The sequence below is a fragment of the Theobroma umbraticum genome, unplaced genomic scaffold (assembly GCF_002168275.2).
Source record: "Theobroma umbraticum cultivar Fairchild unplaced genomic scaffold, ASM216827v3 scaffold_147.0, whole genome shotgun sequence".
Classification (NCBI taxonomy): Eukaryota; Viridiplantae; Streptophyta; class Magnoliopsida; order Malvales; family Malvaceae; genus Theobroma; species Theobroma umbraticum.
Window position 1 is genome coordinate 6,484,080 of NW_018397259.1, and position 23,878 is coordinate 6,507,957.

At 36.0% G+C, this 23,878-nt stretch overlaps 6 protein-coding genes across 6 annotated transcripts in view; 3 read left to right on the forward strand and 3 right to left on the reverse strand.

The window, feature by feature from the left end:
• LOC110414893 (C2 calcium/lipid-binding plant phosphoribosyltransferase family protein) overlaps nt 1–1,008 on the forward strand; it is a 2,644-nt gene extending 1,636 nt beyond the window's left edge. The window contains exon 2 of the mRNA XM_021426294.1: nt 3–1,008. Within this exon, the coding sequence (XP_021281969.1) occupies nt 3–875 (873 nt within the window). The 3' untranslated portion in view covers nt 876–1,008. The remainder of the gene's footprint in view (nt 1–2) is intronic.
• Nucleotides 1,009–1,486: 478 nt separating this feature from the next.
• On the reverse strand, nt 1,487–3,657 carry LOC110415176 (protein-S-isoprenylcysteine O-methyltransferase A-like). Its single transcript, XM_089783391.1, has one exon. It carries the CDS (start codon nt 3,436–3,438, stop codon nt 2,872–2,874), a length of 567 nt encoding a protein of 188 aa, XP_089639517.1. The 5' UTR covers nt 3,439–3,657; the 3' UTR covers nt 1,487–2,871.
• Nucleotides 3,658–4,577: 920 nt separating this feature from the next.
• UNE7 (Core-2/I-branching beta-1,6-N-acetylglucosaminyltransferase family protein) lies at nt 4,578–8,219 on the reverse strand. The gene is made up of 4 exons (XM_021427227.2): nt 7,479–8,219; nt 7,261–7,336; nt 6,992–7,107; nt 4,578–5,161 (listed from the first exon to the last, which is right to left on the reverse strand). The coding sequence occupies exons 1-4, from the start codon at nt 7,966–7,968 to the stop codon at nt 4,641–4,643; spliced, it is 1,203 nt and encodes a 400-aa protein (XP_021282902.1). The 5' UTR covers nt 7,969–8,219; the 3' UTR covers nt 4,578–4,640.
• A 2,767-nt stretch (nt 8,220–10,986) lies between these two features.
• On the forward strand, nt 10,987–13,115 carry LOC110415913 (Plasma-membrane choline transporter family protein). Its single transcript, XM_021427688.2, has 3 exons — nt 10,987–11,190; nt 11,463–12,605; nt 12,687–13,115. Exons 1-3 carry the CDS (start codon nt 11,131–11,133, stop codon nt 12,819–12,821), a joined length of 1,338 nt encoding a protein of 445 aa, XP_021283363.1. The 5' UTR covers nt 10,987–11,130; the 3' UTR covers nt 12,822–13,115.
• A 153-nt stretch (nt 13,116–13,268) lies between these two features.
• Nucleotides 13,269–16,041, reverse strand: LOC110415914 (DnaJ/Hsp40 cysteine-rich domain superfamily protein). The gene is made up of 3 exons (XM_021427689.1): nt 15,677–16,041; nt 14,360–14,621; nt 13,269–13,538 (listed from the first exon to the last, which is right to left on the reverse strand). Exons 1-3 carry the CDS (start codon nt 15,848–15,850, stop codon nt 13,471–13,473), a joined length of 504 nt encoding a protein of 167 aa, XP_021283364.1. The 5' UTR covers nt 15,851–16,041; the 3' UTR covers nt 13,269–13,470.
• Nucleotides 16,042–18,078: 2,037 nt separating this feature from the next.
• On the forward strand, nt 18,079–20,397 carry LOC110414939 (Sodium/calcium exchanger family protein). Its single transcript, XM_021426347.1, has one exon. It carries the CDS (start codon nt 18,485–18,487, stop codon nt 20,216–20,218), a length of 1,734 nt encoding a protein of 577 aa, XP_021282022.1. The 5' UTR covers nt 18,079–18,484; the 3' UTR covers nt 20,219–20,397.
• The last annotated feature ends 3,481 nt before the right edge of the window (nt 20,398–23,878 follow it).

Sequence of the window (23,878 nt, forward strand, 5' to 3'; positions counted from 1 at the left end):
AGATGGGGGAGATTGAGATAGCCGTTAGATTTTCTTGCTCGTCATGGCTAAGTCTAATCCAAGCTTATGGCAGCCCACTGTTACCAAGAATGCACTATATTCGACCATTGGGTCCAGCCCAGCAAGACATACTGCGCCATACCGCTATGCGCATAGTGACGGCTAGGCTAGCCAGGTCCGAGCCGCCTTTGGGACAAGAAGTGGTTCAGTTCATGCTGGACAGTGATACACACGTGTGGAGCATGAGGAGAAGCAAGGCAAACTGGTTTCGAGTTGTGGGGTGTTTGTCGCATGCGGCAACTCTGGCACGCTGGTTGGATGGGATTCGCACGTGGGCGCACCCTCCAACGACTGTTTTGCTGCACGTGCTGCTTTTGGCGGTGGTGCTATGTCCGCATCTAGTGCTCCCCACAGTATTCATGTACGCCTTCTTGATCCTAGCATTGAGATTTCGCTATCGCCTACGGGTCCCAAACAACATGGACCCTAGACTCTCCTACGTGGACGCCGTGGGTCCCGATGAGCTAGACGAAGAATTTGATGGATTACCAACCACCCGATCGCCGGATACCATACGTATACGGTACGATCGTCTACGAGCACTAGCGGGCCGGGCTCAAACTCTATTGGGTGACGTGGCAGCCCAAGGGGAGCGTTTGGAGGCCTTGTTCAATTGGAGGGACCCAAGAGCAACAGGCATGTTCGTGGTGTTCTGCCTCTTTGCGTCATTGCTGTTTTATGTGGTACCATTCAAGGTCTTTGTGTTAGGGTCAGGATTCTACTACATCCGCCACCCAAGGTTCAGAGATGACATGCCATCGGTTCCGCTCAACTTCTTCCGGCGACTACCGTCGCTTTCCGATCAAATCATGTAGAATCCCGGACGGTGGGGATGCACTTTCTTGGTGAATGGTTGGTTTCTAGTCTAGTTAGCATAATATTGTTTTATTTGTTTAGTTCTTTGATTACGTATAAAATGGAATGATGAATGGTTTTCTTTTTTTATTATGTTGGTGAAAAGTTGGTGTTGGAATTCCATTAGATAGGAAAAAGTGACCGTTGTTGTCTGGGGGACAATGGGTTGTTAAAGAAACCAAGGTGACCGTTGGCATTGCATTAAAGGCAAACTTTTAGGACCGCATTGCAGATTAATGGGAGCATGTTTTCCATGATTATGAGAGAAAAGTTGGTAATTTATTAAAGCGCAAGTTGATTGACAGAGACTTCATATTGGACTCAGCTTAAGTCTTTGAAATTTTATATTCTGCTTGTCTGCTTGACTTCAATTCATTGCAATTATGGAGAAGTTAAGAATCCTTTTGGAAAGAGTTGTTCAGATTTATAAATTGATTAAAGAAAAGTTCGGGCAAATCTTTTGCTTGGTGAGCTACTAAAGATTTTGAGATCTCTTGATCAACTTATCACAGTCATGGAGATATTTGATGTCTCTTTTAGGAGTTGTTAAGACTAAAAAAAATGATAAATCTTGTCCAAATGAACCTTCATAAAGATATTAAAATCTATTGATCAATTCTTACAAATCCTTCCCGGAGTAGTTAAGATTTACAACAACAATAATAATAAAGAAAGAAACCCCAAAGAGAGGCTGTTGAGATATTGAGATCTATTCATCAACAGAAGTAAAAGGTAGAAGATCCTTGTGTTTTTAATTATGTTTTCAATAATGAAGGTTACTTCATTTTTGTAAGGGCAACTTAAGCATCTTACACGAGGAAAAAAACAATACTTCTGATGCTGAACTCTGCTCTGCAATCAACTAACATTAGGGACTATGCTAAGTCCTTTCTCAGAGATCAAAACATTAATCAATCCAGATGACTGATTAAGTCTGATGCGTGCCAAAACCCAGCAATCATGTCCAGTGCATCATCCAGCTCCACAAGATGGTGAAGTTGGAGTCCATCAAACTGGCTTCTTCAGGCTCTTAAACAATGCATTCCCATTTGCCACCGCTGCAATGCAAACTCGTGTATCTCAAGCATATCCATTCACTGAGGATCTATTTTCAAGGGAGACTCTAGCCAGCTATCTTGTTTCAATTCAAGATCCACATATATATATCGGAACTTTTCCATTTTTATCAACTTCATACCATCAGAAGCAGTATTGGAATAACTAACAATCTTATCTTGGCAACAATAACACAGCAAATAGGTTTGTATTATCCTGAACCAACAGATATAATATTTTTAATTTTCAGATGATTGAAATTAAGATCATCAAAAGATAATTAAACTGTTATTAACAGAAGCAGCCTAAAAGATGATTGAATACAGTTGGTTACCCCTTCCTGCAACCATGTTGGGAATTAACAACAATGGAAGTGTAGAATATCTTTTCATGTTAGCCATCAATCTTTTCAGGTTCAAAAGATTTTTTTTCCTCACTTAAAATGCTTTTGCAAACCAAAGCCCCCTACTAACACAATCCTACTCCACACATGGATGGAAACCCAGAAGGAATGCTTCAAGCATACTCCTCATAATCTGCCTCAAAGAAAAGTCCTCAAAAGGGATCCGCTCTACAAAGAACTGCCCAATGACAACAGCAAAACAATCATCAACAGAGGATTACAGAGCATTATCTGAGGACCAACTGACCAAACAAAGGAACCACCAAAATCTGGATGATGAACCAATCCATAAACTCCATTGGTAGTAAACCTATGACCCTCCACATGGTAAACCAGAGCTTAATCAAAAGTGTGAATGACCAACCATGGTCATGATAGCCAATTTTGTGATAACTACCATTATTTCAGGTTTCCAAGCCCCAAATTACTCATCTCAAATCACACTAAAAAAGCTTATGTCAATCAAAGTCAGTCCTACAAACATAATCCATGAACTTTCACTTCACAAATGGAACACCAGAAGGAACTCGCTGAGCATACTCCTCATAATCTGCCCCAAAAAACTGCCTCAAAAAATACTCCTCATAAGGAATCCGCTTTGCAAAAAACTGCCAAACTACAACCGCAAAACCAATAGTTGATATGGGATTACACAGCATTATCTGAGTACCGACTGACCAAACCAAGAAACCACAATAACTCGGATGACGAACAAATCCATAAACGCCATCAGTAACCAACTTATGATGCTCCTCATGGTATCTCTTAATCAAATGTGTAAAAGACCGACCCGCGGTTACAATGGCCAACTTTCTTATAATTTCTCCTATAACAACCATTGCAAGCCCCAGGTTACTAACCCACAAATGTTCTTTTAATCCAGGGAATAAAAGTACTTCAAAATAGTATTCAACCAATGAAACAACCATGGCTAAAGCATATTCTTTGCTAACAAGAAGTGACGTGAGACTAACATTTGATATCCCATGAATGGAAACGGCTAAAATGTATTCTGAGCTATGAAAAAAGAGAATCGCCAACAAAAATTGAGATAATGGGTTCATTTCTCTGAAATTAAAGTTGCTTCCTTGACTGTAAAAGTTGCGTCCTTTGAATGTAAAGTTACTTCCTTTGAGTTTGGGTTTGGGGTTTACCTGTGGGTTTGAACCACCTTGGATCTACTGCTCTGGTGAAAGACGTTGCAGTCTTGGAGAGGAAAGGTGCGGCTGGGGCGCAGGAACACTGATGACAAGGAAGAAAAGGGAAAAGGGTTTTAGGCATTTTAGTCCTTTTAAGCTCTCTTTAAGTTATATATTTTTTTAATTTCTTTTAATTAAGCATAAGTGCACAACTTAAGATCAAATCCTGGCTGTCCTTTGGTACAGCACATGCTAGTCAAACAACAACCCTGTCCTTGTAAAAAGCCTCACCACATTTTTGCCACTCAAAACTTCATGCATCTTGAGCAACTCTTTTGTTATCTTCTTGTCATGTGAAATGTTTGATCTCTTCTTATATATAATCATATTTCAAGCTTAAGGGCAGTGCCATATTGTGAGAACCACAAACATCAAAGGGAATAAAAAGGTGGTGTATTGAGTTGTATGTGAGAATTGGAGGGAATTAAACCAAATTCATTGGTATTACTGCATATATGCCTCTATTTTGGTTTAATTTCCTCCAATATCTCATCTACAATTCTTGCTTAATGTTATTTATTTCTCGAGGCTGGTATACAGAATCTAAGAATTTAAAACTCAAGGAAATTAGTGAATAAGTTGTATGTAAGAATTGGAGGAAATTAAACCCAAACTAACCAGCTTTACTAGGTTTAATTTTCTCCAATATCTTACCTACGGTATTTACTTGAAGCAGTTCAGACCATCCTAACCAGTTTCAATGGGGCCTTTGAAAGATTTATAAATTGTTTATATGAGTATGTTATATTGAAATGATTTATAGATTTTTTCATAAATTAGTGAATAAATTGCTGTTTTCTTTCATAAATCTCTTTGATGCTCCTTTTTTCAGGATATGGGCATGGTAGAAGAGCTAAAGTTTTTTCAACAAGGTAGCTAAGTATGGTTGAATGCCATAGAGCTATTCCTCAAATTAGTTCATACGTTACCTTGAAGATTAGGTGGTAGCAATTTAACTGCTATTCATTACAAGAATGAACACAGATGATTTTTCATTCAAAAAGGGCAAAAAACAAACAACTTTATATGGTACTCATTCATTTAAGGAGAATAAAAAAATTTTTCATCTATATTCTACACTGCCTCTTAGCGAAACCCCTTGCAGAAAGAAGTTTTGTTAGCAAAGTTTTTAACCTCCTAGACCCAGCTCCAGGCTTCAAAACACCATAATTCCCACCCTGGAAACCTGAGCATGCCCTTTGTTTTTTTCCATTTTCAGAGCACCAACCCCCATAAGGAAACTTTCCTTTCCTCCTTTTGAGAAGCTCTCGATCAATTTTGTCAAGAACTGGGTCATTTCTCTTAAATTTTCTGGCAAATGGGCGGCTGCTCAGAACCATTCTTCTGAAATCTTTGAGTCCCAGGGACCTAGGGTGCTGCTTTGGAGGCATATCCCAAGTAATGTAGTGAAGGTCATGGTTGACTGTCGTGTTTCTATAGTCTTCAGAGTTGCATATCAATGTCTGGAAGTAACCTTCAGGAGAGGACACAAAATTGGTATAGTATAGAAGCAAAGTCCTTGGCAAGTTGTCCCAGCCCACTATGGAATACTCAGCAAAAGATCTTGAGATCACAGTCCAAGCTGAACCTGTTGTTTATGAAGGAAATGATGAATCTAATGCTGATTTCTGATAGATAATATCAAATGTTTTTTCATCAGACAAGTTTATTGAACATGTTAAACTTCTTAAAGAAACCATGACAATATTGTCTGATCCAGAACAAAATTATTGACAAAAAATGGAAAAAAGAAAAAAGAAACCCAATTCCCAACAAATATATGTTACTAATTTTGAGTTGAAGTGAAGATATGTTAATTAGTCACCCCTACAGTTCCAAGTCAGTCATCACTCATCAGTCAATCAGGTGTGGCATGTGCAAGTTCATCAGAAATTGCACTGACATTTTCCACCACTTAAAAGTGTCCAGACTCCATTATCGAAAATTGGGCTTTTCTAAGCATTTTCCATTGTTCAATCAACTTTAGATTTACTTGTCATTCTGCATCAGATTAACCATGTAGGGAACCACCGGGATTCTTCATTAATCTTTATACTTTATACCATGGCTTAGAACTTATAAAAGGAGCAAAGGACCCTGTACGAGATATGATAGCAAGTGCATTCCATATGGAACAACTGAACAAGTCAGGAAGATATGCATAGGCACGTGGATTTTCTAGATCATGTAGCCTGGAATTTGTAGTCTGTCCCTGCTCGTATAATTACAAAAATTTGGTTTTTTTTTCCTTGTTGCCTTCTCAGACTCTTAATAATCCATGCAACAATTAAGTCCCGTGATAGTGTAAATGTCCTTAAGCTATCTTTGGATCTTGGGGTAAAAAAGAAACTAATCCATGCCAATTTATAGGACAATCTCCGAAGAATATAATATATAAAAACTCAAAAAGCTTGTAAAAATTTACAAGTTTCCCAAAATCAAACACAGAAAGCAAAGATTCTCTGAAGAAATGGAGTCTGTATGTGATTTGATTTGCTAACAACATCGTTTGGTGATTGAAGGATAATGCTCCAAGACAACATGGTTGCAAGGCTAGTTTGGTAGAATGATGGAATGCCACGAAACATTGGTTGGAGCAACAACAACTCACTGACCTTACCTACCATGACTAATGGCAGTATTAGGAAAAAAGAGAGGAAAAGGACACATGGGATGGAACAGATACAATGTGAGAAGCACTCATAAAAGCCAAAATCCAAGTCAAATTCACAATAAAGACCTCCTCTGAAATAATCTTCAATCATCGCCTTTTTTCTTTCTCTCTTAAGTTTAACTAGGTAGTTTAACCTTTGTTAATCCAGAATTAGTAGAGTTCTGACCTTAGTTATTCCAAGTAAACAACCAATGGTTGTTTTAATTAGGGCCAGTGCCTTACTTAACACAAAATTGGAGACTTGTCACCTAACCGAAACACAAGATCTAGAACTCCACATTAAGGAAACCTAAAAACTGGAAGCCGCTTAATAAAAGCAAAAAGGAGGAGGGTTACAAGACTAAATTTAGATGTTATATAACCAGGACCTTGAGCTTTCAGGATTTGTATTTTAAGCAAGTCAGGCTCATTTTGTCGGCAGTGGGTTGATTTGAAAACAATCTGGCACCATAGGTACAAAATTAAAAAAAAAGGAAAAAGGTAAAATAGGGAATGGAAATATGCCAAAAACACAGGGACCCAGTTTAGAAGACTGTAAAAATTTTTTAGTTTTATGTTTCCAATGAATAGATTCTAAGGCATGTCCATGTGCATGTCCTATGGTACTTCTCAATGTGATGTCACTTCACTTTGTTCAGGAGCTCACATGCCAGAGATAAGAGAATTCCTCTTTTGGAAGATATTGAAAGAAAAATTTGAGGAGGCATTGGAGAAACAATCAAATAAAGAGGCATAGGGAAGAACCTGTGTAGAGTTTGAAAGCAGTGGGCAGAGTCCTTTGTTTAATAACCCACCAGACTTCTGACTTGTTGAGGCTGTAAAGCCCTGGGTCTATTATTATAGGTTTCCCTCTCTTGTTCCTGCAAAATTTTATTGTGAAATTGATATTTTTTTAACTGCAGAGAATAAATGTCATGGTAAAAAGATAACGTGGAAGTATAAAAAATTGGAGTAAAAAATTGCTGAAATTCAAAAACAATGGGCAAAATAATTATTGAAGAAAAGTGTCTTACAGTTTCCACCCCAGGTGACTGGTATGCTGAATGAAATTGAGATCTTTTGGTAGGTCTGAAAAGGCATGAATCAGATCTGAAAACCCCCAAAAAATGAAGTCATGAACTCACATAAAACTGTAAAATGACAAGAAATATGAAAAAGAAAGAGAGAAAAAAAACTGTTAGTTACAGAATTTGAAGAACTAAGAACATCAAAACAAGGCCACTCACCATACCATCTTGAGTTACTAAAGGGTAGTCAGAAGCACTAAGATTGATGAACCAATCCCATTTGCAGCACCTCAAAAGCATTGACATTGCATGAAGCGTTGTAGCGAGCATAGTCGGACCTCTATAAGTAACCAAGTTTGGTTTCCCAACAATATAAACATTACCAACCAGGCTAAAAACTGGGTCGTTGGATACAAACTCTGCAATCGCCCTATGCTCCCTGGCAGGCGCCTCGTAGTCCAGGTGAATCAGATACTGATTTCCAGGGTGATATAAGGCCCGTATGGCGCGTTTTAGCTTGACAGTGTCTCCTTTCGATGCTGAGATTAAGTAGGCAAATGTAACTGGATATGTCCTGTTGGATTTTTGCACAATGTTCAAGGTCGCCATGGGATTGAAGCTTGTAATAGGGATGCTTAGTTTAGTTGGGATGTATAAAACAGAGAACAGAATCGAGGTTAACACGAAGGAAATCATGAAAATTCTGATGCCCATTTTTAGTTGGAAAAACAAAAATTGTCATAAGAAGAAAAAAATGAAAAACTAGAGATACAGGTGGGAAGAGAGAAAGAGGAAAGGGCAGTGGTCTTTGTAAGGTGAGGGGTGGTTAAAATGGTTAATAATATTGGCTGGATGTTATTATTGCTTTGTTGTAAGATTGGGGGAATAATGAAAAGGTAACTTGTTTGCTTACGGAAGTGTGTGGATTAGATCTTGTTGGAGGGTTCCTTACTTTGAAGGGAAGGCCTCCGTCTGTCACTCCATCAATTCATTGGTGGGGAAAGACTTTTAATACCAGTTGGGTGATGGACTTCCTATATTGCCTATGGTTTATGGGAGGAAAAGATTGGACTTTAGTAGGGTATTTGTGGAATTCAACTTGAAAAAAAGAATGAAAATCCCAAAAATTGTTTTGAATTTTATCAAAATACCCCTTTTATCAGAAGGTGCTGCTGAACCAGAAAACAAATTGATCACCTGTCAACATCCTTACCAAAGAGAAAAAGCATTCAACATATTATTCTACAGAAAGCTTCATCTTTTCTTTTTCCACATTCATTCTCTTGTGGGTTTGGGTTCTGCTAAATGGAGATTAGGCCTGAGAACTTGACTGTGCCAATTGAAGTTGGGCAACTTCATTGAACTGGTGGTATAACCTGATAGAGGCCCAATTGCATTTGAGTTAAAAAGGCCTGAGGATCAAAGCCGAAGAAAGAGATAAAATTGAAGTACATATTTTCCGACAATTCTTCCAAGCACTTTTGTGCTTTTTGGTGGAAAACTTAAACATGACACCGATGAGGAAATGAATAACCCAAAATGCTAAATCACGTGTATTTGGTTGATTCACACCAATTCCAGGCCACCCCTACCATTCACATGAACCATTGTGTTTATGGGAAGTAAATTACCATATCACTTTTATCCCCCCTTTTCTTTCTTGCAATATAAAAGTGTGACTATCGAATACATGTTTTTTAAATTTTATATAGCTATTTTTCTATATTTTGTTTATTAAATCGGCGCTACAGACAAAACTCACTGTTAGCTCAAAACTGGATTCACTTCGAATTAACATAGAACTCTACGCATCCCAACTTTTTTATATTTATCAAATTTTAAATTAGTAAATTTTTTGGTTTTAAAAAAAGGTTAATAAAATAATTTATAATTTTTTAATTAAAACCCATTTACGGCAATTAGGTTTTTAGGGTTTAAGGTAGGAAAGAAAACCCAAAAAGGTTTTGTTTTCCCACTAGATGTTAGTTGAAAAATAAGGTATATATGTTTTTTGATAACACCAAATTGCCCCTAAAACAACAAAATCATCTCTATCTGTGTGAGAACAGAGAAGTCAAGCCATTAAATGTCAAATAAAATAAGCTTAAACGTTAAATTTATCCAAGTGTAAATAGGAGAAAATTTTGACCCGAATTTGATAAAGATAATGTAAAAACAAAAAGGGGAAAATGTGAAGGAAGGAAGCTTCCCTCTTGACCTTTCACAAGGAAAATGTTTTAAGTATCATCATCAAATAGCTGAGATATTCTCTTGTAATTACAAAATTATTATTGGTGTTGATCAAAGTAGTAAACACTAATAATATGAAATACCATAAGACGTTTAAGAATTTAATTGGTTGGGGGAATGTTTTATTCTGCAATTTCCCCATATGCCACTCACCTAATCTCACAATGCCCCCAGCAATTTTTTGGCTTATATATTTCGTGTTGGGAATGGTAACCAGTCATCATCAATTTCTCCATTAGGATGACCCTTTTTCCCTCATAGTTCCCACCTTTTTTGCCCTTTTGCTTTTTCTATCAACATCCAATAATAATTTGAGACGTTATGGAGAAGATGATACGACGTAACCCCCGCTTTAATGAACTCATTGCTTTAGCATTTTCTAATTTTTGACTTACTCCATTTTTTAATATAATCTTTTTTTTATTGAGATTACATTTACAGGTTGAAATTACGTCATAATCAGACCATCTCTAACAAAATTAATATTATTTACATCCAATATAAAAAATCGATTAACAAATTATATAAACTCAAATTAATATAAAATTAAATTAAATATACACACGATGAAATTGAAACTTAAAATTTAATGATTTCAAGATCTCAATCGACTTTAACATAATATCTAAACCTCATATATAAAGTATTTGTTATATCTCACAAGATCTTACATGAATATGCAAATTTTATATCCTTCGTGATGCAAGTAATTTTTATTAGAAAAGAAAAAAGAAAAAGAATAGAGGATATTCGTATGGATTAAAGTGGTATTTTATTCTTTTGAATTGTCAAATGTGCATTTATTTAATATCACTTTTACATGCTTCTGTGTTTTTGGTTTTTGGGGTGCATATATGTATAAACAAAACAGGTTTATGATATCTTTGTTCCTTGAGAAGCAATATAAGAACAAAAAATTAGTCAGTAGTTGAACCAAACATGTTGAGTTTGCTCCGAAAAGGAGCAGAGGTTAAAGAACTCAAAGCCCCAGGGAAGACTCACCTACATCACGAGAACTACACAAAGGGGTTTTGGCTCAATCTTCCATCTCAGCATAACCAGAACAAAAGCAAGCCCCGAAACACTGTCAATGATTGGCTTTAGATACATTTTGGGTATTTAAAATGATATATACATTTATGTCACAATGATTTATCACGTGAGATTCAAATACAATATATAAATAAAATTGATGTGATGAGTAATGAAACGAACGATGAACATACTGAATATACGCTTTATGTGTTGATGTATAAGCCCACTTGACGATATCCACCAGTATTGGATCAAGTAAGTTGCAATCTTTATTAGGAAAAAGGGAGGAAAAGGCGTTAGTCAACTCATGAAAATGCGTGAGTGATGATTAGGTTAAGAAGACTTGAACAAGTTAAGTCTTTTCTTTGGAGAGTGAAGAGAGTACGATAATAATAATAATATATATATGTATACATATTTATATATTTATATATTGAAGTTGTGAAGTCTTAATTTTGAGCAGTTTTTGCATAATCGTGTGGCAGCCAAGGAAGGGGAAGACCAAGAATTTAAAACTTAACAAAGACTTATTTTTTTTTAGCCTTTCGAGTTAAGAAGCCATCACAAGTGGGAAGATTTAGGAGCTCCAATATGCAGAACTTCCACATGCAGACTCAAGAACAAAGAATTCCATCTACAAGCATTATCCAGGTCTCTCTCTCTCTCTCTCTGTCATTCTTTCGCTTTCAAGCCCCTTTTTTGGCTTATTTTATTTCTTCTTCTTCTTCTTTCTTGGCCATCAAGCGTCTGTCCTGAAATATAATTATCTTCCCTAAGGTTTCACTTCAGATTTCATCAATTCTTGTTTGTATCTTGACCTTGTTTCATTTTCTTGCCAAGGAAGCCTGCCTGTTTCCTGGTTTCTGTGTCCTTCTTTTCTTACTACTTCATTTCTGTAACTTTCTTCCTACGGGTACTTGCAGAGACAAGAACCAAGCATCAAGATAGAAGCAACAGTGGCGGGACGATTCCTAAGGAAGCTTTTTCAAATTGTTTTCTACATTCAGTTGTTCCTAGTTTCCATCTTGGTAATCGCCTTAACCATCCGTGGACTCATCAATGCCAGCAACACCCATCGTTTCCACCCCAAGAAATGGTACCCTCCGCTTCTTGTTTCAACTGCTTCTGGTGGAATTGTTTCTTTCGTATGGCAATGGATCTCTTATCACTATCCATCAAAAGCCGTCAAAGTTGCCTTCTGGGTTAGTCCCTTGCTTACATGTGCAGTTGGTGTGCTCCATGTATTAATTGGTTCTCCAGTAAGTTTAGCAGCAGGTACAATTGCAGTAGTTTCCGGCGTGATCCAATCCCTCTATGCCTGTTGGGTCAATCCCCGATTTGCATATGCAGCCAAGATCCTCGAAGTTTCCACATCTTTTCCTCCTGATGGAACTACTACATTTGTCAGCCTATCCCTCATAATCTGTGTAATCTACTCCGCTTTCTTGGTGACCGGAATTGGGGGAGCGACCGCGACAGGAACTGGCCTAGACATCCTGTTCATCATATTTATCTTGCTTAGCTTCACATGGAGCATGCAAGTGATCAAGAACCTGCTGTATGTTACAATCTCACGCGTCAGATACATGAATTTTGCTTGTGGGGTCGACATGAACACACAGATTGCTTTCCGCGACACAATCAAGCATTTGGTAGGAAGTGTATGCATAGGCTCAGCCCTTGTTCCTGTTTTTGGAACCATTCGGGGTTCAGCCAGAGCTATGAACTTGGTAGCAGGGGACACAGACGAGTTCTTGTTCTCATGTGCTAATTGTTACTCAGGAGTTGCTTCAACTCTCATAAAACATGGGAATCGCTGGGGTTTTGTTCATGTAGGGGTATATAATAAAGGTTTTGTGCAGGCATCAGCTGATACGTGGGAAATGTTCAAAAGGGCAGAACTGATAGCATTGATTGATTCTGACCTCACAGGGGTGTTCTGTTTTCTCTCTGGGCTTGCGGTCGGTTCAATATGCACCTTAGCCGGAGGAACATGGGCGCTTATAGTTCACAAGAGCTATGCAACAGAAGTGTCTATCTACGCTTTTTTGATCGGCTATTTCATGGTAAGAGAGTAAACCTTGTCTGATAAGTTAGAAACATTTCCTAGCATGAAACTTACTAGCACATTCATTTTGGTCTGGCAGTGTCGGATAGCATTGGCCTGGCAACAAGCATGTGTTTCAGCTTATTTTGTTGCTTATGCCGAGAACCCACAAAGCCTTCGGTTTGATGCAACGATCCCAGTTCGCATTGAAGAGCTTCAGAGACATCAAGTTTAACAGTCTGTGGACCTGGGCAATTCAGTAAAGGATTCATCATCAAGACTACAGAAACTTTGACGCAAAAACACCCATCTTATGGTAAATCTTACAATTTTGGCTAGCCTGTTTAGTTGCTAGAATTCCACCTCTTCTCTGTAAATTCCCATACAATTTCAGTAGCAAGTTTGTAGCATCTTTGAAAATAATGGACTACATTTCAAATGGAATATTTCTCATTATAAACATAGAGAAAGCTGATTGCTGTGATGACAGATCATTTTCTATGCAATAGAAGAATCCACCTACTGGATATAGTTTCTTCCCCTGCTGCCCTTTTAAAGGCATTATTTATGCTCTACGTTTATATTATGGTTATATGTCGCAGTTCGATGAACACTGAACAAGTACCATGAAAGAGAAAAATCAACAATAAGTTTTGCCAAAATGCAAATGCAGCTCCAGATGTCCAGATCAATCAGCATACTAAAGGAAATTTAGAATAATAAGGCAAACACCACTGAATGAGTCAAATACATGAATTCAATTTCTTTTACCGTGAATTTATCACAATTGGACATTGAATTTTGTAGATGAATGAAATTCTGATGTATAGATGTTACACAGAAGGCTACAACAAATTTCCCAAGGTAAGGAGGCAAAACACAAGTTACTTAGGTCCTAGATGACCTCGGCCACCGCATTCTGAGCACATAATATTGCCACTTCCTCCACAACCTGAACAGTAACAAATACCACACTATTAGAACATATTGGCCACATATGGATATAACACATTATTAAAAACTCAGAACACATCGAAGTTGTTCAAAGTTTACTTGAGAAAATGAGACACAAGATGAAAATGACTGGTGAATGCATTATAAGAATACTCAAGTGGACTTCAATGGGACAAATGTGATAGCAATGACATGTGGAGTTGACAAGGTTGTATTCTATGAATGTCTGTGGTGATTGGACAGAGGATGTGGGACAAAAACTGCGTTCTCAATATTAATAGGGAGTGTAGTCAAGTCAATCCATGTGCATCAACTGAAATGAAGATCTGACTTGTTTATTTTGGTAATGTAAACACTATCATGCATTTCACTAAGCAGAACTGAACTTCTATTTCACAAGGTTTACATGGCACAAAAGCAAGGCATGGGAGCCTTCAGGCACAAAATGACCTATAATGAGAAGCTTCACATCATAAGTTGAACTTTACTTAACTCAAAAGCATCAAAGTATAACCCTACTTTAATCGCTTCAAAAATTCTCTTTAATTACACAAAAGATCCTTTTGTTTTATTCCTCCTGAATCAACCAGAACAACATAAATAAAGAATTTCCAAAGAATAGACTGGTTTTAAGGATCCTTTTTAGAATTCCATATGCCTAACATGCAGAATCAGACTTTTGGGATTGACAATAGTTGCTTCTACAGCAATATGAAATAAGACTTGACATAACAGATGCTGAATATTAACTGCATGAACATCCATGAACATGTGCATCCATTTACAAACAAAAAATCATTGAAAAGGAGTTAATTTTACCTAGGCAGCGGACTTTGACAATGATGCCCTGGCTCTCCAATATTGAGTCCACGTACAATCCAGAACCAGAGCAAGTGGTACAAAGGACAGCCCCCTTGGCCTGACAATCAGTGCAACGAAGATTATCTCCAACTATTTTTTCAGCCAAAGATAACCCAACTGGTTCTTCAATTCGTTCCTCTGGGATAGGTTTATCGTAACAAAATAGAGATTCAAGACTGCTTCTTCGTCTGTGTGCATCTCCCACTGCCCTTGACTCAGCCTGCAACATCCGAATTTACCATTTCTGTTACATCAACCATAACTGACTGAATTTTTGGAGGTAAATTAGACATAGTCAAACAATTGCGTACAAGGATGAAACTCTTGTTACTCTACAGCACAATTACTGTAAAAGTACAGGAACTGAAAGCAAAAATGATTACATTACTAACAGGCATAAACAAAGTAATTAGGAAATCCATCTTACAATAAACATAAATAAACCAAAAGGAAGCACTGTGATAAAAAAAAAAAATTAACAAAGCTTTCCAGAATTTTAAGGCATTGTCGTATTGTCACTTTTGCTACTTGCTTTTTGCTATTTCCATTTTATTTTTCATAAATAGTTTCTAAAATGCAACAGCAAATGGTAGAAAGCAAATCCACAATTGATTATAAATGACAGAAAAAATAAAATTTAAAACCAATTCTATCGTACTTGTTCTATACAAAAGTAAAATCATGCATTTTGTTCTCGAAATTCTTTAACTGTTTAAAATATTGTTTGCTTTTGTATTGAAATTGCACTTTCGACTGTTTACTCTGGACACGAGTGGCAAGCAAGTAGCAAAAGCAAGATCCAAACTACACCTAAGTTTACGTACTTTTGGCTGGCAAACATGTTAATTAGACTAAAATTCGCTATAATGAGTATTATCTAAGGTTAATGACGATTGAATGGAAGAGCACACATTACATTTCTTAAAGCATTTATTTTTCTTCTTTTTGGAACAATTACATTTCTTACAGCTCAATGTGTAAAAATGGATAAATTGGAAGTTCAACATATTAACAAGTTGGATTAAATCAAATCACAAGAAACCCAACAAGGAAAAATACAAAGAAATTCACATATATTATCATTTTTCCAAAAGGAAATATCAAAATGTAATTGAACGAACACAAATTTATCGAACTTAAAATAATAAAAAACCTTCCTTTTTCATTCTGTAAATTTACAGTTAACAAAATTTAGAGAGCCCATCAGAGATTAAATATAAATATACATAAGATTTATAAGAAAAAAAAAGGGAAAAGGAAAGAAATGGAACTAACCCCATGAGAAGCAGAGGAAGAAACAGAGCCATTGGAATAAACGGCGCCGATTTTAAAGATGAAGTTGCTCCCGTTGTATCGGAACCCATACGAAACTTTGTTATAATTATTCAATTTTGGTGTTGAATTTATGGGAAATATAATTGACGACGAAATTTTCATGGTAGACTCCATTCCATCCCAAAATTCAAAATTAAAAGAACAAAACAAAAAGCGAGTTCCTTCGATTAAAACCTGGGAATTGGAGAAAAGGGTGTTGAAGTAAATTCGAAATCAATAAGAGGTAGCTTCGAAGAAATCGAAGAATTGGCGAATTTTTCTTTTCTTTTTTTTTTTTAGGTTTTTTTTAAGTGTCTGTTGTATTTTGTACCTCTCGTTGTTAACGATGCTTGGTGGGAAAGGAAGTCGGGTTATCGGACCATTCCAATTGTAAGCGTTGTGATAATGGGGCATGGCCCAAAAAAATCAAGAAGTGGGCTGATCTTGGGCCTTCAGGCCTGTATGGGAAATATAATGACTGGTTAAATTATCATGGGCCTATACAAGCTAAAATTACAAAAAAAAAAAATTGTAGAAAAGCAAGAGGATGAGAGGTCGGAAAAATGGATATTATATAGTTAGGAAAGTAATCTTTTAGCTTTTTCTCAGCTATATATATATATATATATAGTATATTTATACTCATCGTAGGCCCAAAATTAACTTCACTTTTTAATGCTCTTGGCACGACCTTTAATTTGATTGTGATATATTGCGAAACATATTCTTCTTTTCGGTATAATTTATATAAGTTTATAATATCTTAATAAATATTATATATGAATTTCGTAAAGAAATTAAAAATAACAAATATTTTAAAATGACTGACGTGTAGTAGACAAGTATAAAGTAACAAGAGAGTCGGACTCATCTAGAATTGAAAAAGGTTGAGTAATGTAACATAATTCATTAATTTTCAAGTTATAGGTGAATTACCTTTTTTTCTTTTTTGGGAAATTGAAGTCAAACATGATTTTCACACTTGTTAATCTTCTCTTATAGAGTAAGTTTGGGGTTAAAGCTTTGATTAAATGTTCAATTTGAAGTCAAAGTTTTCACATTTTTTTTAATTTAAGATCAAAATTTTCAACTGTAATATCATTTTTATTAAATTGAAGTTATGTGCGTGTCCTACACATGAGCTAGACATTTTCTATCTTAATCTTTAATTATAAAAAATTAAAAATATTTAATCATTAATTATTATAATTAAAATATTTAACGTTTAATAAAAAAATGTTCAAACTTTTAATCTTAATTCGAGCATCTAACCTAAAACTTTTTGGTTCAAACTTTATAGATATGTAGACCCCAATTTAGGATAAAGTTTGAAGATTGATGGCTAAAGGAAACAAAATATTGAAAACGTCATGCATACAAAAATGTCTAATAAAAGACAAAGCTTTGGTAGAGTTTGGATTGTGGAGCGGCAAAGAAGCAAAGCAATTCATATGTCTTTCATAGGAGACAATAATCCCAAATAAAATCACTCAATTAGAAACAATATTATTCCTTCTTAATCACTAAGAAGTCCTCTTTTTTTGTTGCTACAACCTTCTTATTTTTGTTACCAAGCCTGTATTGTGCAACAAGAGTTGCAATTCCTTAGGGTAATGGGTATCCTTTGAACATATCAACATATATATATATATATATATATATCATCATCATCATCATCATGTTGTTATATATTATATGATTTAGTAATCTTACCAGCAATTCACTACCGCCATCCTTTTGATGTACTATTTCAATTTCATGTTGTCAACTTTAAAGGCTTGAGGATAAGGTGAGAAGCTAAATAATACAATACAATGGCCTTTGTTTTCTTGGTTGATAGCATTGACACTACCACACACCGAAGACGAGAGGGGGAATAGACGAGAATCTTTTATTAAGGGCCAAACCCCACCTCTCCCTATGGCCTTCCACTTTATCTATAATGATTTCTTGGCTTCTTTCACACTTTCTTCCACAAAGAAGCTGACATTTGCGGTGCTCCTTGTTCCACCGCTACGATTGCCGACTCTCAAACCTAACTATAACCCTTTTTTATTTTTTAGTATTTTCTTTTTCCACTTTGCAAAAGGGTTTGTGATTTTTAATTGAAGCAATCTTTTTTCTTATTATATGTTTATCAAGTCCATGAATTAACCGTGTACCTCGTTTCTCAAATTCACATGTGTTCTCCTTTGCATAGGCAAATGTGTCCATCCCAACACGGTCCTACATTTCAATCTCTTTCGGCTTGCTTTCCGCGTTTGCTTTGGAAGAATATACGTCATTTATTTATTTTTTCAACCTACATCAATCAATGAAAACGGGACACTACAGTCTTAAACCGACTGCCACGTGTATCATTTGCTTTGGCTCTGTATCCGTTCTTTTCCTCTGGATGGTATTGGTGCAACTATGACACAAATGTCAGCAATTATGCACCCTTAGCCAGGTCACCACCCACCTCCTGTAAGACTAAATTTCCTCCCACATTGTAGAACTCTACAAACTGTGGTTACCCTGCACCAGCTGAGAACAACGAAATAGTCCTGAGAGAACTACTTTTACACCACGTGCAAAGGTTAGCTCCTGTCTTGCTTTTACTTCTCTCTTCCAAGTTTAGCTCATAGAAGAAAAGTGTTTGATCCTGGCTTAATCTTATAGCCTGTGATTGCCACAATCCAAGTTTGCTTTAGTCATGATTTAGTACGATCTTTCTTCTTTTTTTTTTTTTTTTGTGCCTGGAAGAAGTTTTTGGTTTGAGTTTGTGGGATGGGTACTTTGGTTTCTATATCTGAACACAAGAGCAAGAGGTACATCATTTTCTTGAACATTTCATTTCTCTTGGTGGCATGCGTTTTCTTGATGATATGTTTCAGGCCTTCAGGAATTCTTGTTCTAAGCGGTTATAATTCCATCGGTGATAATCAGCAAGATTGCAAGTTACTGGAGAAGTTGGATGATTACAAAGCCAAGTGCTCTTACCTTAAGTCCAATAACCCATGTGTCTCTCAAGGCTATGTTGATTATCTTTACCTTTTTTATTGCAATTTGGGAAGATTTCCCTTGTTGGGCCATTGCCTTCTTGTCCTTTGGCTCCTTGTGTTGTTTTATCTCTTGGGAAACACCGCCTCTGATTACTTTTGTTATTCTCTTGAAAGCTTATCAAGCCTGTTAAAATTGTCCCCTACACTTGCTGGTGTTACACTCTTGTCTCTGGGCAATGGTGCCCCGGATGTGTTTTCCAGCATAGCCTCGTTCATGGATAGTGGAACAGAGGATGTTGGCCTAAATACGGTGCTGGGTGGTGCTTTCTTTGTAACTTCTGTTGTGGTCGGAGCAATAAGCACTTTAACGCACCGGAAACGAGTTCAGGTTAACAAACCTGCCTTTGTAAGAGATGTTTGCTGCCTCCTCCTGGTTCTTGCATCCTTATGTTTGATATTGGTTTATGGGAAAATCAATCTTTGGGGAGCAATGGCCTTTTCTTCAATGTATATTCTTTATGTTATCATTGTTTACATCATATATATTTTTTGGAATTCTGGTGGCATGGGAAACATAGCTTCCGATTCAAGTTATAATAGTGGCTTCAGCATACCGCTTTTGACTGGGATTGAGAAAGTAGAGCTTGATTGTTTAGAGGAAGGGAATCTGGAAGATAATAACGGGGTAGGATTCAAGAACCGTTGCTTTTGTTTAAGACTATCAGCTCCTTGCAGTATGTTGCTATTTATCCTTCAGATGCCCCTTTATTTACCTAGGAGATTGACAATTCCTATTGCCTGTGAAGAGAGATGGTCTAAGCCAGTAGCAGTTGTTTCAGTGGCATTGGCACCAATTCTCATATCTGTACTTTGGGACCTTCAAGATAACAATCTCAGCTTTAATACAAGCCTGCTGGTCTATGGAATTGGGTTCCTGTTTGGAATCACTTTTGGGGTTCTTGCATATTTGACAACTGAAAATTCCAGCCCACCAAAGAAATGCTTGTTCCCATGGCTAGCTGGAGGGTTCATAATGAGTGTGATCTGGAGTTACATCATAGCTCAAGAATTGGTTGGCTTATTGATTTCTATTGGGTACTTAACTGGAATCAGTCAGTCTATCCTAGGGTTGACTGTCCTTGCTTGGGGCAACTCCCTTGGAGATCTAATCGCCAACTTGACAATGGCATTGAATGGTGGTCCCACAGGGGCACAAGTGGCTATATCAGGCTGTTATGCTGGCCCTATCTTCAACACACTGTTTGGTTTGGGCATGTCTCTGATCGGCTCTGCCTGGTTGGGATACCCTTCACCTGTTCAGATCCCTAAAGATCCTTACCTCCTGGAAACTTTGGGTTTTCAAGTTGCTGCCTTGCTATGGGCACTTTTGGTTCTGCCAATGAGAGATATGAGGCTTGATGGGGTCCTGGGAGGAGGGCTTTTTCTGATCTACTTGACTTCTATCTCTTTAAGGCTGATTCAAGTAGTTGGACCCCTCCAACTTCACACAGCTACCTAGTCAGTTCATGACGGTCACTTGAAAACTATGTAACTGTTTATATGTCGAGATGCAATCAATTGTTTTATATATCCTTCCTGTATATAGTAACCACTAATTTACTGATTGAATTTTCATTGAATGGTATGTACACGTTGTTCTGTTTTCAACGCAGCAATGAAATCACAATTCTTTCAAAACCATTATTGGGAATCCAGAATATGTACCGTCAATGTTCTCCAACAGATATGTTAGCTAGCCCTAACTTACACTCGATCTGACAGAAACTATGGTTTGCAGAAAATTCAGAGGAAAAAGATAGTTGAAGCTTGAAATTTTGCAGGACTTTTTGGTCGAAAATATGGCAATAGAATCAGGTGGTGAAGCTTAAGTTTTGATGGGTGTTGTCAGTTTTTATGGCTGTCATCTACATCAGAAGATATTAACCCGTATACAAGCAGAAAATAGACATCCAAAATGGAACTCTTTTTTTACATACGCAGAAGTTCAAAGCAGAGAGAAGATTGGAATCTTAAATTTTATCCCTTCGAATGCAATTCAATTCAATCTTCCGGTACATGACCTCATTCCAACATTTTTCAATTATTTTGTTGGAGTAAGACGGGGCCAATGATTGTACTTTTGTACAATTATACATACAGGTACGGTATTGAAGGTGCTGCCATTGAAAGCTAGATAAAGTAGCTCTAGTCTGATGAATTTACCTACCAGTTAACAATTATTTCTTTAGGGGACGCCCCAAGGAGACTAGAGTTCATTGCCTACCTGTTAACTGGCCAATTAATTAAAAATAGCACTCCTAGGCAAAGTCACTTGATCTTATGAGTTCAAATAGTTAGGAAAAAGCAAAGGTTAGGAGTCAAGGATGGGCCATAGCATTTTCCACTTGCATCAGAAAGGGGAAAAAATCCAAAAAATAGTAAAAGGGGTTAATTCTACATTTGAGACTCAAACTTTGATCAAATATTTGATTTGGTTTGATTTCTTAAGCCTAGACTAGAACTAGACCCTGCAAGGTCATGCTCCCCAATAGAGCTCTTGTCCATATTTCACTACCTTCAAGGTATCTCTGGGTCTTGATATCAGAAACCTTTGAAAGAAACACGGTGAAAGAATAGCTCCAGGTTAAGATGGAACCACGGTGCAAAGCTCCAAAATCTTTTGTCAACATGTAAAGGAAAGCAGGAAACAGATGTTGACAGGATAGGTAAGGAAACAACAATCCACAAAAACAAAAAATGTTTTCTTCTTCCCATTCAACTGAGATTTCAACGCAATATGATCCATTTGAAGTAGGAACATCAATGTCAATTTTTCCTTCGCCACAATTTTTAGGCACTGTGCAAAATATAATGACCCCACTTTGATTAGTTAGTTTCATTCATGCTCATTTGGGTCTGTCAAGTCAAGTTTACAAAGTGAAATGCCAGCTCAGTCCTCGAAACTTGCCTTGATAACAAATTTATATATATATATAATTGAATTGAACAGCGATGATGACTTGCATTGTCTCTTCCTCTTGAACTTTCTCGAGAAAGAAAAGCAAAATCTACCCTTAACACCTTATAATATAACATCAAATTAACTTGCCCTGAAATAAAATATCGATCCAGAACGAAAAGGTTTGGTCCATCGAGTAGCCAAAGCGAAAAAAGATTAAAAAAAAGAAAAAAAAACATTAGAAATTAGCCCATTTAACCAATACCTTGGCCAAACTACGTAATCTTGATGAAGTCCCTTTGGAAGAAGTTGATGATGAAGACCTTGAATTTGTACTAGATGATGAAATCATATAGCAACCGAACTCATCAATGTTTCCTTTAGCCTTTTTTTTACCTTGATAATTTTTCTTGGATTTCTTCCAAAAGCCTGCTCTTGTTTGTCTTGACATGTTGATGCAATGCTCATCAAACTCTTGGCTGTTCCATGTCGACGAAGCCGGCGGTGGCCTAACCGGAGGGACAATCTCTTTCCTTGGTACAAGATGATGTCTAGGGGTTCCTGGCCGTGACTCCCACTGGAAAGGAACTGTGCCAACGCTCCGCCGGTAAGGAATAGCTACTGACTGATCCATGGAAGAATTGTTCCCTGCAAGAATTTTACGCAAAAATAACTCGTTAACTTGAAGAGCAGAAAATGGTGTTTCTTCGATATTGCTAATTTCATTGTCCATGTTAACCCACATAGAAGCAATTACATTAACACTATATTATGATCAATAAATAGAGAATATTTTCATGGGTTAATAGTAGGGAAAGTTTGAAAGATCAAATCATATCAAGTAAAAATAGAAAAACTTAATAAATTCATTAACTTGTAAGGGGTGAAATCATATGAAATCTATACTTGACATAAAAGTAAAATTTGATTTTCAATTTCCTAAATTAGAATAGAAACTTATTGAAACATTCCTATTAAAAAAAACATCTAATCGATTTCAAGTTGCAATATATGATGTAATTCTTTATTTTTCTATAAACTTCAATACATCATTTTTAAAGTAGGGTTGTAAAATGAATCAAATCAAGCTAATCATTTCTATGCTCAAGCTTGGTTTAATTTTACTATTTGTTAATAATTGATCACTTGGAGCTCAAGCTGAGCATTGATTTGTTTGATTTTAATAGCATATGCATTGTAAATTACAATATATGCATTATTGATTTTTTTTGTGTGTTAGCTGTTATATTTTTGGAATTGAAGAATATACACATTGAAATTTATATTTAAAACTTTTCTTATCTAAGTAATATAAGAAATTTCCTTCAAACTCTAGAAAAGGTAATATAATTAGAAATTGGAAATATATGTCTTGTATGGAAAACATCCCCTTCCACATATTTTGTCACTAAGGTGACAAATCAAAATAAATGAAATATAATTATACCATCCCAATTTGATTAGACCACTGCTTAAGATACTTTCCTGTGCCAGGTCTCTTTGGGCATACACACCTAGCAGTAGAAAACATGAAACAAGCCAAGTTTGCTTGCAGGACGTAATTAGAGTATTTTTAAAAAGGAGGTTAAATAGATATGACATTAAACAGTAATTTTATATATAATTTAATTTTTATTCATTTAAAAAATTAAATAAAATTCAAAAGATATTAGATATATAAAAAAAATACACATTAATAGTAAGGGTGGTAATATATATATATATATATATATAAATGACTGAATAGAATTATAAAAGGGATCTCTTTCACTCTCTGTGCGCACAAGTAAAAGAGAAAATAAAATTTTAAATTTAAATAAATTGTCTCTTTACTTTGTGTGCTCTATACAAAATAGGTAGTTTTATGAGAAAGCTCATCTCTTACTTTCTATTTACTTCTTAAATTACTAATTAACAAATTTGGTTATTGGAATGAATTATTAATGTATAATATATTATGATAAGTTATTAGGTTGGACTGTTAAAATATTATATATTATGATATGCTTAAATTTTTATAAAAATTTAGTAGGCTTGAATGAGTAAATTCTCTTTTATTTTTTTAAAAATTTGATAAGCTTAATATATTAAGTTAGAATTTATTTATTGGGCTTAACTAGTAATACGTTGACTATAATTACTCTAATTTTATCAATTGATTTGAAGAATAAAAATAATTATTAAATAAAAAATTATTTTAGGAGTCATTAAAAATATATA